The sequence below is a fragment of the Pyrus communis genome, chromosome 16, assembly GCF_041283825.1.
Source record: "Pyrus communis isolate YQ-2024b chromosome 16, ASM4128382v1, whole genome shotgun sequence".
Classification (NCBI taxonomy): domain Eukaryota; kingdom Viridiplantae; phylum Streptophyta; class Magnoliopsida; order Rosales; family Rosaceae; genus Pyrus; species Pyrus communis.
Genome location: NC_142580.1, coordinates 3268496 through 3283260, shown reverse-complemented (window position 1 = coordinate 3283260; position 14765 = coordinate 3268496). Strand labels below are relative to the sequence as shown.

Here is a 14765-nt window from a genome sequence, read left to right as displayed (position 1 = left end):
TATTTTTGTTTTTTCAAAATTTTAGTACTTAATTAAATAGGGGTTTGAGAGTCTTCTTTTAAAAGGATAAATATGTTATTAACATTTTCATTAAATGGTGGGTGGGAAAATAAGACACCGGAGTGAGAATATCAGCACTCTTTTTTTATTGTTTGTTATAATTTTACTTCTTTTTTTTTTGTGAATATAGTAGAATATTTATAAATAAATAAAAAATTGTCAGATTTTATTATTTAGAAGACCCAACACATAATAAAGATTTGTTTGATTATATAGCTACATCTAGTTACCTATAATATGGACAGATTTAGTTTTATAGTGGATTTGATTTTTTGTATTTCTCGGTACATTTGGAATGTAAATGTACCAAAATGGTTATCAGAAAGAGATATTTGGTTTTGTGGTACATTTGTGATTTTTTGTTCATTTGGTCTTTTGGTACATTTGGAATTTAAACGTACCAAAAGGGTTACCTGACAATGGGCACATTTGGTTTATCTGTACATTTGAAATCTAAACGTACCAAAAGGGTTACATAACAATGAGTACATTTGATTTTATGGTACATTTGAATTTTTGGTACATTTGGTTTCTCGGTACATTTGAAATCTAAACGTACCAAGAGTCAATACTTTTGTTCTCAAATGTACCATAAGTTTTAAGTATATTTTTTATATATTTATACGTGAAAAAATATGTATTGAAGACTTTTTATTGAGACATTTTTAACAGAAAGAGATTTTTTTTTTTTTTAAATACTGATAATAAGGTAATGAGGAATTAGTTAATTAATTTTTTTATTTTATTTTATTAAAAAAAATGTCATTTAATGTGTAGAAGGGGATTGACGAAATTAAATTCCTATGTTGTAGGCAATTAGTGTGACAGTCCGTCCCGAAAATATCAAAAACGTACGTGTGAAAAGACTACTTTGCCCCTAGTTTGCTTCTTTTACGTTTATTGGTTGTTTTGTGTGGTGTTGGCATGTGTTGGGCAACACACTCACACTTTCACTCTCCCTAACCCTCTGTCTCTTTCCCTGTGATTGTCCCGAGCCCCATTCCTTCCCTTTTTCTTCGAAAACGTACGGACACACACACAAGCACACTAAATCTCCACAGATCGAAGGAACTGAGTACACATTCGAACTCGTGAAGCTCGTGGGAGTCCAGTCGTACCATTTTCAGGTGAGAACTCCATCGTTTTCACGTCGATTCGACGATGTCCGATTTGGGTACTATTCATGCAAACGTGATTTCTCACGTTTTAAGGAAAATGAAGCTTGTAGGTAGCTTGGTGGGGTCCCAAGGAGACTCGGAGTAGTTCGTTTAAAGGAATTGGACGTCGGGATCGTTGGGTTCGAAGTTGGCCGGAGTTGGATCGATTTTGCAGGTGAGATTCCATGGTTTTTAACCCTTAAAAGTTGTTTGGTTGTGTTCCCCTAGTCCTAGGCTTCATTTTGGTGCCAAAATTATGAAATTTGGATGAAAAACGGACGAGATATCGAAGTTTAAAGTTTTCGCGATTTTCCGACGCCGACGACGGTGCCGGAGGTTCGCCGGGGAAGGAGACGGAATATTCCTGACGCCGTTGACGGAATCCATTAGAACTGACAGAATATTCCCTACGGCGTCAGTTGACGCCGTCAGCGTGCCAGGCACGTGCCTGCGCGTGGCCGGCGCGTGCGGCGGTGGAAAATTTTTCTAAAAATTTGGGTGTGTTCCTGAGGTTGTGTAGAGCACGTTGGTATATTCATTTGTCCAATTTGAGCAATGTATGAGAAGTTTTTACGAGAAGTTGGTTATGTGCTTTAAAATTAACGTTTTTGTAGTTGTTTCGCATATAGGTGATACGTATCCCGAGGACGAGCGTGGTCACTCGAGGCAGGGGGGCTACGACCATTCCACATACCAGTGAGTGGGCTTTTGGTTTTCCGTATATACCTATATACTATATTTTTCCCAAAAACTGATTTAAATGTTTATTAGTTATATGCCATGCATTACAATATCATTGTTTATGCATCGTTAGTTGCATTATCAATTGGTTATATATACATATGCATATTGGGTGCTGTGGACGCACAGGTAAGTGCCAGGTAAGTGTTATTCATGTTTATATTCAGTAGTGGTTTGAGATGCTTAGAGAGCTCATAACCTGCACCCCCGGTGTTAGTGCTCCCGCCCAGAGTAGGGCACAGTCCTTCACGTGATGTTCACCTCCCGCACCACACGCTCAGCTTGGATCCAAGTTAGGTGCACAGTCCTGTCGTACAGACCACATTAGGTGGTTCCGACTCGTAGGTGACCCGCGATTATTCGCACAGCCTTCACGTGATCGTAGCACTAGAGCGTATATATATATGTTACACCCAGGCCTGTCGTACAGACCACTTTAGGTGGTTCCGACTCGTGGGCAGGTTTAGTTATTGAGTTTGAGATTTGAGCTCTACATGCAGCCGTACAAGTCACGTTAGGTGACTCCGGCTGCCAGGTTATATGTTATTGTTATGATTTATACCTGAGCACTTGCATTTCATTCTGAGGTTCCGACATGGCATATTCTTGAGCATGTTTGACATATCTATACATACGTATATATGTTTACTTTCTGGGAAGTATACAGGTTTTACGGCGAGGGGTTAGAATGTATTTACTAAATGGTTTTCGAAAAGCTTTGTTTTTGCCCACTCACGCTTTTGTTTTGCGCCCCTCCAGGTTCTAGTCGTCTAGCAGGTTTGGTGGTTTCCCAGAGGGCTTTCCCTGCATTTCTGACAGACGCTCACCAGCGTAGGGTCACCTTCGGGTGTACTGTTGTCGTATCACTTTATTTTGGACTGTTGTAGGCTTATGCTCTGAACTTGTGTCTCACTTACGCTAGCACTTGTTTTTACTACTTTGTATGCTAGTTTTTAATTATTCGTACTTTTTATATTACTTTTTTATTAGCTTCCGCACGTGCACATGGTTACGTCACCTCCGCGTGGCGGCCAGCACGCCCTGATCTCGGTCGGGGTGTGTCAATTAGTTGCTAAGTTACCTTATGTCTCTATATAAACGCATTTAAATTAATGACATGGAAATTAAATAAATAGAAAATTATTGAGGTGACAATTGATCAAAGCACGTTAATCAAATCTTTAAAAAGAATGAATATTTGATCTAACAATTATAGAAAAGATATAGGGCATTCTAATTTTCCCATCTTCTATTCCTCGCTTGTATTCAGCAGTTTCCCTGTGCTTTTCTCCATTAGTGGTTATATCATTTTCAACAATGGTTGTATCTCTTCGAACATGACTCACTTAGCCATCTTAAGAAGGTAAATCCCTCAGATCACATAATTATCTCTCTTGCTGAATGGAATCCCCCCTGATTACTACTCGTTCCATCACATGTACATGAGGTGTTGCGCAAAGATACTTCCTCCAAGTTTGCACTTGCTTTTTCCTGGGAGCAAGTTTATTCATGAACAGCGCCAAGTTTCTCTTCAGAAGGAAAACACCTATGCTATCCATCTATGTTTCATCAAATGGTTGACTAGCTTTGTCTTTTTTTCCTCAGAACTTGACGGATCATCATGATGAATTTTTCAGGTTGACGGTCTGAGGGTCCCACTCCAACAACACTTATACTGTCTCCAACTTAATCATTACCATCGGCCTAATCTATCAGGTGTGGAGTTCTATCACAATACGCTTCAAAGTTAGTTACAGTGGGATAATTCTATTTAAACTCTTCTTCTTTTAGCCCTCTAGCTGATGTGGGATTCAACACATCATGACACTCATCATCTTGGTCCTTTAGTTCAACTTTATCGTGGTCACTAGGCATTTCACCAGAATGTTGGTTCTTGCAGAAAGATTCTTCCTTATTCGGAACAGTAGCTTTTCTTTGATCATTGTTAGTTTCATCCCTGACATTTTGCCCGTTATCCATAAAACAAGGCTCTGGATGTTTAGACTGTTTACCGCCTAGTTCTGACCACAAGGGATGATCTTCAGGATTTTGTTCTCATTCAAAAAACCGGCCATGCCATCAGTTTGTGTAGAGAGTATGAATCTGTCGCAACAAAACTAGGAATCCGTCGTGCAAATGATGAAAACTTTATGTGACAAAGGATTTTGTGTCTCGCAAGATAATTTTTCTTGACGAAACAAACCCTACGTTGCGCAAAGGGGAAGGAAAAGGGCGAGTAAGAAGAATTTTTGACGCCGACAACTTGCACAACGAACCTTTCATTGCACAAAGTGCTTTGAAAAGAAAAATTGAACGTTTCAACCAATGTAATTACTGTGGCCTTTGCGCAACGAAATACTTATCGCGCAAATGTCACATGGTTGTATAAATTGACAAGTTCTCTCTCCCTTTTACTCACATTGTTTTTCCCAAAATCCTTTATTTCCCCTCGTTTTCTTTTGCCCCAAACTCCTCATATCCCAGTTCGTATGATGACCGATTCCACTGATGGCCTGAGTAAGGGGTGTGTGTGAGAATGTGAAGGTAAAAGTCCCACATTGGTGAAAGGAGAAACCTCGCAAGGGCTTATTAGATGTTTGGCTACTCCCCATATTGCCAATTGGTTTTATGATGGAACCTTAACTTTCTTCATGGTATCAGAGCAAGTTGGCCTACGTGTGAAGGCCAACAGCTACACGTGCTCTACGTCACCCAATTCGTGTTGTCCACGTGTTTGGCTTGAAAATTCACCACACGTGAGGGGACGTGTAAGAGTGTGAAGGTAAAAGAGTCTCACATTAGTGAAAGGAGAAACCTTGCAATGGCTTATAATAGAGGTTGGGCTACTCCCCATATTACCAATTGGTTTTATGGTGGAACCTCAACTTTTTTCAGTGTGAGGAAGAAGGATCTAGGTAAAAGAAGGTAAAGATTACACATATATGTGACAGAAGAGGAAATAATGACGGGCGCAAGTGAATCAACATGAATAGTTTCAGGGGATCGAAGAAGGAGTCGCCTGCCAAACTTGCGCATGAGATTTGGAATGTATTGCGGAACAACTGTCCCACGGCCAAGTGGGCGTCTTGGAAGAAGGTGCCGAAGGATCTGAATAAGTCTATGTTGGATGACTTAGCGGTAAGTGGGTGTTAATACATTAGTAATTATTTTTGTTATATAATATATTAAAATGTTTAATTTTGAATTATTTTTTTGCATAAAAGGAGTGGTATATTATTGATGAAACAGAGCCGAATTTGATGAGTTTTGTGGATGATATATTCAAGAGGCATTACAGACAGTATGATGTGGCCTGTTATGGAGAAGCACCACCAACACAGTAGTTTTTTTTTTTTTTTTCAAACACTGACTTCTCATCCCAATCTTTATATTGCGACGAAATTTGTACCTTTATTCTTCTCGCGACGAAGCTTTTCGTTAAAATATATAATTAGACTTGTGTAACCAGTTATGTGCCACGTCAGCACGTAATGGAAATTTTGACATAATTGTTATGGAAGGATCACATTAATTTGCGATACCCGTTTTTAAGGACTATATTGATCGATTTTCAATTTCAGATATCATCTTGATGGGATTGGTCAAATTCAGGGACCTTTAGTGGTAAAATCCCTTTATTTTACTTAGACTTAATTGGATCATTAATCCCTGTGGTGATAGGGTAGTTGGAAGATAACCCTTATGGTAAAAAAATTTGTCAACTCTCCGTTAATTGTTCGCATATAAATACATGTGAGACTAAAAAGATAAAGTTAGCCTCACATGTAGCCCCATGTGATAACAATTAACGGAGAGTTCCGTTTTAGCCTAATATGTGTGGCTCACATGCTAATAATTAATGGAGAGTTAACGAAATTTTCAATTTTGGGCGTAAATTCTAACAGACTTCACCGCAAGGGCTTCAATTTTTTTTTTTTTTATTTTATTTTTTATCGTATGGGCTATCTTCCAACTACCCTATCACCACCAGGACTAATAATCCAATTAGGCCTTTTATTAATCGTTGGGACTTGAAAGATATGCTACATTGAAACCTTGAAAAAAATGATATGATACGTTGACACCTTATTCAAAACATGCGAGCTGCGTGCATTATAAGTTATGCTTCGTGCATTATAATTATAACCTAGCCTCTTGTCAATGGCATTCAGAAACGACTGGAGGTGTTGTAAATTGACTACATAAAGAGATGTGTGCTATCCAGTTGAGTTATTTAGTAGAAGAGTTGATAGTCTGTAAGTAATCTCAATTGGCAAAGTATGGTAGGAGTAACCATTGTTTCAAGCTTTCTGTCTCTGCTCTTTCTAATTCTCTTGGCTCTCGTAAAGTACTTTGACAAACTATGGTGGACTCCAACTCGCATACAGAAGCGGATGGCTTCGCAGGGAATCAAAGGTCCTTCGTACAAACTCATCTACGGAAACGGCAAAGAGATTATCAGCATGACGAAGGAAACTATGAGCAGGCCCATGAGTACTTCATCTCATGACATATCTTCTTATGTTCTTCCTCATGATCATTTGTGGACTAACATCTATGGTAAGGAAAATAAAAAACTATGGTGATTTATATGAGTATCTTAATTATTAGTTCAAAAGTTTGGTAACATTTTGTTGCAACAGGGAAGAGTTTTCTTCAGTGGTATGGTCCTCAACCTCACTTGACCATCGGGGAACCCGAGTCGTGCAAAGCAATACTAAGCAACAAGGATAGAATTTGTCGAAAACCAAAACCCCCGTACTTTGTGAAAAAACTGTTAGGAGACGGCGTTTCGATGGCAGAAGGTGAAAAATGGGTAAAATTAAGAAAGCTTGCCACCCATGCCTTCAATGGAGAGAGCTTAAAAGTAATGATTATGTTCTTACAGCTAATTATATATAATTCCTGCAATGTATGCTAATATAATAGCGGAGCTGTGTTGATTGTTCATAAGAAAAATTAGTTTAATTAAATGTAAATTTGCTATTTGCATACTGATGTTGTGTTACTGTAGAGTATGATTCCTGAAATGATAACCAGCACTGAGGTAATGCTAGAAAGGTGGAAAAATCATGAAGGCGAGGAGATTGAGGTGAATAAAGAATTTAAGTTGTTAACCTCAGAAGTGATTTCTAGGACAGCATTTGGCAGCAGCTACTTGGAAGGGAAGAACATTTTTGAAATGTTGACGGAGTTGACCTTATTATTCAAAAATACTTATACATTCCGGCTTCCTGGCATCAGGTAGCTTCCTCTAACTAAAACATCCCAAAGAGTGGGTGAACTCTAGCTTCATCTAACAGTAATCATGGAGGATTATGGAATGAATGTGTCACTTCTCATGACTAGTCTATCATTCAAACTTGCAGTAAGTTTTATAAATCCAGCGATGAGATCAAATCGGATAAGCTTGAGAAAGGAATACGCGACTCCATAGCAGGGATGGTTAGCAAAAGAGAAAAGAAAGCAATGACCGGAGAAGGAGACGGCTTTGGGAGTGATTATCTTGGACTACTTTTAAAAGCCCACCACAATGCCATCGGAAACGAGAGGATCTCGATGGATGAATTGGTTGACGAGTGCAAGACTTTTTACTTTGCTGGACAAGAAACCGCAACCGGTATGCTTTCTTGGACTGTGTTTCTTCTGGCACTTCATACAGATTGGCAGGAGGAAGCAAGGAAGGAAGTCTTACAATTGTTTGGCAAACAAACTCCAAATCCTGACGGCATTGCCAAGCTTAAAACAGTAAGAAAGTCAAACAGTTAATTGCTAACTTATCAAAAAAGTAGAGCAGAAATATTGTTCTCGATTAATTTTTAGGAAATTTTAACGAAAAGTCTGCGGTACTATTTACTTTAACAAAAAACCACATTTTTACACTAAAAAATCAAACCTGGTACTATTCACTTTACCCTTCATTTTGTCCTTATCGGTGAAACGCAAAGTTTTCAAGTTTTTTTCTTTAGTTTTCTTAATTTTTATCTTCATTTTGATGATTGCAGATGGGTATGATCGTCAATGAGTCTTTAAGGTTATATCCTCCTGTCATTCACCTCGTACGGGAAACGGAAAAGGAAGTTAGACTGGGACAGCTCAATGTTCCCGCTAATGTTCAATTGCGGGTGCCAAATCTAGCATTTCACCATGAGCCTGAATTCTGGGGACAAGACGCGCAACTTTTCAAACCAGAGAGATTCTCAGAAGGTGTCGCTAAGGCTACTAACAATAACATGGTCGCATTCATACCCTTTGGAATGGGACCTCGAACTTGTGTGGGCATGAACTTCGCAATCATCGAAGCAAAGATTGCTCTGTCTATGATTCTACAACGCTACTCCTTCACTCTTTCCCCGGGCTATGTGCACTCACCCATAAACAGCCTAACCGTTAGCCCACAGCATGGAGTTCAAGTTATACTACACTCACTTTGATCTTGTAATATTGTGTGTTTTAGAATTTAGATTGCGCAAAGACGGAAGAATAAACATGTGAAATTCCAAAATTCAATATGCTTAATTTCAAGCTCAGTATTAATACTTAAGACTAGTTGTAATTGTTATGTATTCCAATCTGAAAATAATTTGAAGCCCAGTTTCAATACTCAAGACCATCTTATTTTCTGTATTTTATCTTTTCTGTATTAAGAGCGGTAAGGTTTATATCGGAAAATTAGAAAAATAACCAAATTTTGGAGCTAAATAGAATTATAATTACCATTTTAAATTATTGACAATTATAACAAAAAATTGATATGAAAAGTACTAATATACCCGAAATAAATTATGGTAACAGTTGAGAATCAAATTGATGACTAGAGAGGTCCTAGGGGCAATGTTCTACAACATCTTAGCTCCTCTAGCTTTTAGATTCAGGGCTGCAGGGTGGGGGTTGTGGGTACTATGGATGGGGAGAATCATGGCTGAGAAATAGAGAGAAGAGCAGCTGGGTTAGGGTTGTTGGGTTTTCTGCAATTATTCTTCTCCTTTGCAATGAGTGAGTGCTTTTTTTTCTTGATGATGAGAAGTCCAACTTAATTAATCAGTTTTCTGCCGCTGGTCTTGGGTGCCCAGATCAGCTAATGGTGCGGCGCATGAAATTGCGTCGGTTGGTTTTTCGGAGATGAGTGATGTTGTTTGGGTCGATCGGCCCCCATCTTCGTTGGTCTTTGTTTTGAATAATGATGGTCTGCCATGTCCACATTAAGTTGGGTGTGGTGGTGTTTGGGGTGACACTTCTACTTGGTGGAGGGGTCTTTGTGGCCTAACCCTTTTCACTACTTGTATGTTCTCTTGGTGTTTGCCTCTCTGTAGGCTTCTAGTAATGCTTTTCGTTGGCGTTCAAAAAAAATAAAAAATAAAAAAATAATCAGTTTTCTGCATTTTTTTTTGTCAAACGATAGATTTTGTTAGATTGGATGTTAAATTAGCTATTGACGGGATTTGAACCCATGTCCCATGCCCCATGCAAAGACTCAACATATTTCCACTACTGTGGTTAAGGGCCACTTGCTTTGCATATTTCTATTTCGTTTCACCTACTTTTGGATCATATATTATACATAATCTCACGTACATATGTCCAAACAATGGAATTTGCAATTGATGGAATTTTAATTGAAGTGAATTTAAATTCTGTCAATTTACTTCATCCAAACATATTGAATTTTCTTTTGTTTAATTTTCACGGGTGACTTTTAATTTTGTTTTTGGTTTTTTGTTTATTTAGAAAACCTCATTTTAAGAGTTACTTCATATTAACTATTGGTCATAATTATTATAAACTTAAAAATGTGATCATAATTTAATAGAAGGTCCAAAATTTGGTTATTTTTCTAAATTTCCCATTTAAATCCCTGAGTCAGGACTAAGTATAATTTTCCTTTTCTTGCTTTAATAAAAATCTCCTCATACCGCTGATATTTCTTCAGAAAAAAGGAGGAAAATGATTTGTACATGAATAATAAATGTAACTTACCTAACTAAAAATTGCTTAGTAGTTGACTTTAAAAAACAAAAAATTGAATCTAAGAAGGATACCAACCGGGACCTAAGAAAGCCCGCATTGTTTCACCAATAATAACAAAAGAAAGCCGTGTCCTTCCAAAATTCTGCTCATATCTCACAATCACAATATCACATCACATGTTGCTTCTCGTGTAGCATTCTTTGATGGAAGAAAGATGAGCATGGTGATAGGGAGATGTGTAGTCAGCAATCTGTTAAGTGGTATGGATCGAGAAGATGATAATTGACTAAAATGATTAGAAATCAAATTTCAATTATTGAACAGTTTAAAATAAAAATCGTACACGCCAACTAAATATCATCAATTATAACAATCAAATATCAACAAGATATCGCAAAACTGATCATTGTAACACTTGATATTTGATGATATCGTGTTTTGCCAATTTCCCAAGAATTCTTAGGAAGGAAAAGGTCCAGGTGGACTTGTATGGGAAAGAGATTGCTTATACGCATCACCACGGGGCGTTGGCCCCTTCAAAAAGTTATCGGTAGGAAAATGATAAACACGCTATTTTTCTCTTTCAACATGTTCATGTCTAATCATATCTGTTATTTCGATTTGATTAAAAAGGTGAAAATCAACCGTCTTCTCACCATTCACGTAGGTTGGGCAAAGAAAGGAAAAAATTCAGGACCAAATGGCATTACAAGAGCAAGAAGAATAAGCAAGTTATCATTTGCACATTCGAAACAATAATTTCTCTGGCCACCTTCTACTAAAAAACAACTGGTTTACAACATAAAACTTCGTTACCAACTAAAATCCAGTTGAAAAAATTGACGACGGATACAAAATAAGGAATCGAAAGCTTTGTGGAGGCATCAACAAACAAAAGAAAAACCTTCATCTGTTGCCATTGGAAAATTGATCAATTTTGATGAAATTTTTTATCTGTGTATTCAATAACATGAAGTCAGTAGAAGTTTTTCCTTCATGCGAGATACAAGCTTAAACTTTTCCTCGGCTTCAACTTGCTGGCGTATGTCACTTCTTGATGCCCGGTCTGGGTGAAATTTCAGCAATGCCCGTTTATACGCTGCGTGCACCTGAAATTTCCATTTCCATTTCCATTAGTTATTGTTGCATCAAATTAGAAACCCATCAAACCATAAACTACAAAAGATCCTAAACCATCTTCAGTAACTTATTTTAACTTACCTCATTGGGCAAAGGACGGAAACCAGCGCCCACTTGTATTCCTAAGCCGCGAAGCAAAGAAGCCATATCTATGCATGTCAATTCCAATCTTTTAAGCTCCTTCCTTACTTCAGCACGAAGTTGGTCTTTCAAATTTATATTTTCTTCATCCTGTATATGACACAATTAACAAGTCAGTGATATACAATCAATTGTACTTGATCTTAAAACCAGACAGAGTTTCCTTTAAACTTGAAAGGGGAGTCGAAAGACGAAGAGAAGAAACATGCGGAGTAAAAAATAAAATGTGATAAATATTCAATATTCGAAATCCGGACCTTCTTTTGCGACTCTCTTACTTCTTCCACACGTTGCTTTTGCCTTCTCTGCATATCCAAAAAACGCATGTTTTCCGCCTTTCTCCTCTTGCGTAATCTTTGTGCTTCTTCTGCCTGGCAAAAATTAAAGTATACCTAATTTCATGTCAAGTGGCCATCTATAAGCTACAGAACACCTTTCAAGTTCAATATCTACTGACACCAAGTTACTGAAATGCACAAAAGACTCGAAGTTTCAGAGTGTATGGACTAGAAATAAAGATATATGAATTTCAGAAAGAAAGGGTATAAACAAATAAAAGGGAGGGCACCAAACTGAGATTAATGAACATGTAGAAATATACTGCATTATGGCAGATATATAATTTTTTTACCAGAACTTCTCAAAAACCCCTGTAACAAATCATACTATGATCTACAATAAATACAAAATAAAAGAAAAATAGCACAAAAGCCAGGTGGTGAAGAAGGGATAATGATGACTCTTGTTGTGTAGCCTATAGTCCCAATATGCCTCCCGTAGACCACAATAAACAAATAAATAATGGATATAGCATTTAGTTTGTTAAAAATGTAAAACAAAAAAAGGTAATGTAGGTATGTTCAGAACCTGAATTTGTAAGACTCGCTGCCTGGATGCCATTTCTTCTTCTATTGCTCGCTTGTATTCAGTAGTCTCCTTGTGCTTTTCTCGATCAATGATTATATCACTTTCAACAATGGCTATATCTCTTCGAACTGGACTCACATAGCCATCTTCAGCAGGTAACTGATCCCTCAGATCACATAATTCTTTCTCTCTTGCTGAATGAAATCCCCCCTGATTACTACTTGTTTCATGACATGAGGTGTTGCCCAAAGCCACTTCCTCAAAGGTTGCACTCGCTTTTTCCTGGGAGAAAGTTTTTTCATGAACAGCGCCAAGTTTGTCTTCAGGAGGAGCAAACCCACTTTCCATCTGTGTTTCGTCAAATGGTTGACCAGAAACTGCTTTGTCTTTTTCTTCGGAACTAGATGGATCATCATGAAACTCATCATCCTTACACCTTAGTTCAACTCTATCACGGTTACTAGGCCCTTCACCAGAATGTTGATTCTTGCAGAAATATTCGTCCTTTTTCAAAACGGTAGCTTTTCTTTGATCGTTGTTAGTTTCATCCCTGAAATTTTGCCCATTATCCATAAAACAAGTCCCTGGATGTTTAGACTGTCTACCGCCTAGTTCTGACCACAGGGGATGCTCTTCAGGACTTTGTTCTCCTTCATTCCACAAACCAGCCATGCCATTAGTTTGGAAACTCTGCCACTCATAAATAAGAGGATCTTCTTTAGTGACGTTCTGATTGGATTCAACAAAAGAACCATCCATTTGGGGATCCAAAGAACTGTCCTCAGTGTGGCCATCACGAGTACCTGTAAAGTCTGGAAGGTTTTCCTTTTCATAATTTCCATTTTTAGAACTTGAACAAACAGGGACATCTCCATGTGCTGTCCTATTTGCTACTTCAGCATTAGCATGGGTATCACTATGAGATCCAGAACCACTTACTTGACCTTCTGAACCAGACTGGCCATTATGAACAACATGTTTTCTCTTCTGGGAAACTTTTTCCCAATATTGGTGAAGCTTCCCATAAGAACCTTCTATTAGCTCGCAATCAGAATAATCACTATCAGATGAACAACTCTCAGACTCAAAACCGAAACCATAACAATTCCTGCTAGGAGCTTCACCAGAGTGGGTTTGCTTGCACTTTGACCCTTTTACCGTATAACCCTTTTCCCGGACACCCTGACAGTCACCACCATCTGAGGTTACAGAATTCTTGCTAGAAGCAGGAAAAGAACATTTGCTTGAGGTCGCATCACTATCGAGGTCCCCAACATCCTCAACGGTGATTACAGGACTTGCACAATTATCTTCATCATTATCACCATCGTCATCGTCATCTATATTTATGAAACTACTTGACTTAAATTTTCTATCTTTTGTCAATGTACTGGAACCTCGTGACTTCGCCTGTAAAGACTCGAGATAATCGATGTCGATGACATCTTCACACTCGAGATCAATGAACACAAATTTATCAGCGTCCCTTTTATTCCTGCAACTTTCTACAGTTTTCTTCCCAGAACAACTTCTGAGTTCAGAAAATTCTCTTGATGGCCCTCTCCTTCTCATCTACTTCTGCATCAAATGAATGCATACATGAGCAAAAAATAACAGAGAGTTGAGTTGTCATCACAGATATATATCAGCTTATACATGTCTGTAACAGAACTTGAACTGTAAAAGCATAACCCGAGTAGACGTTCGCATGTCAATATTACTTTAGAGTATCTAGATATCATCATTGGCATACCCTACACCTTATTTAGTTGGAAAACAAAAATTAGCTAAAGACAAACAACATACAACCAGCCTCCGATGACCACTTTGCCATTACCAATTCTCATGAAACAAACTTCTTCTAGTGTGAGTTCGTGTTTGTGCCCATAATTATAACGGAATCCGGTCACAAAAACATAGAATTCATCTTTAAACCCCACACATGCTAAACTCGTGGTTTCTAAATACACAAATCCTGCACCTAAAAACCTGTTCGTTTTCAGTCAAACTCAATGAATTCTCGTAAAACCCAATCAAAAAAACAACAGCAATATCAAATTCCAGCAAATACGTGAACTAAAGAAATCAAATTTCAACAATTTAACGACAGACGAAGAGAATTGCATACCGATTGAACCCTAACTTGAATTAAAAACACTCGGATGCCAATCGAATAAAACCCATCAGCAGAAATCGATCAATCCACCAGTAAACGCAACCAAAACAGATGAATTGAAGTAATAATCATAGAGAAATGAAAATTTCAGAAATACGCAGAAGATCAAACCTTAGTTACCTTACCTTTCAAGGAAAAGAAAAGGGGGAAACCCTAGCTCTTCGTAGACGAAGACGACGACAGCAGGCAACGAAGTGAAGAGAGAGAGCTTCCAGAGGAAGATTTTCAAGGAGGATTGCCGATGTCAAATATTTGGAGAGGGTTTTGAAAATTGAAACCAAAAATGTTTTGGCACGAAAAGGACGAGCGAAAACCAATTCACCAAAAGTCGAAAACGGCGAAAACGGCGAAAAAAAAAAATTTAAAAAAAAACTAGATAATAAATAAATTAAAACGTTTTGTTAAGTTACACCAACCGTGAGGTATGGAGCGTCACAGACGAACCGCCACCACAATTTATAGCTCACGGGTCGTAGTTTCCGGGGGTTTGTTGTTTTGCTGCGGCGTGGATGCGC

General features: G+C 38.0%; 2 protein-coding genes across 5 annotated transcripts; one reads left to right on the top strand and one right to left on the bottom strand.

Annotated features, from left to right (window-relative positions):
* Window positions 1-6124: 6124 nt before the first annotated feature.
* LOC137730507 (cytochrome P450 CYP749A22) lies at window positions 6125-8561 on the top strand. The gene is made up of 5 exons (XM_068469496.2): window positions 6125-6518; window positions 6602-6825; window positions 6973-7202; window positions 7328-7706; window positions 7964-8561. The coding sequence occupies exons 1-5, from the start codon at window positions 6239-6241 to the stop codon at window positions 8390-8392; spliced, it is 1542 nt and encodes a 513-aa protein (XP_068325597.1). The 5' UTR covers window positions 6125-6238; the 3' UTR covers window positions 8393-8561.
* A 2103-nt stretch (window positions 8562-10664) lies between these two features.
* Window positions 10665-14765, bottom strand: LOC137731696 (uncharacterized). Of its 4 annotated transcripts, none has more exons than XM_068470881.2 (5): window positions 14376-14765; window positions 12075-13652; window positions 11465-11578; window positions 11148-11297; window positions 10665-11035 (listed from the first exon to the last, which is right to left on the bottom strand). In XM_068470881.2, the coding sequence occupies exons 2-5, from the start codon at window positions 13644-13646 to the stop codon at window positions 10889-10891; spliced, it is 1983 nt and encodes a 660-aa protein (XP_068326982.1). In that variant the 5' UTR covers window positions 13647-13652; window positions 14376-14765; the 3' UTR covers window positions 10665-10888. The 4 variants fall into 4 exon arrangements, with proteins under 4 accessions (XP_068326982.1, XP_088543986.1, XP_088543988.1 ...); XM_088687860.1 differs by having other exon boundaries at window positions 11465-11599; window positions 14376-14586; XM_088687862.1 differs by having other exon boundaries at window positions 14371-14573.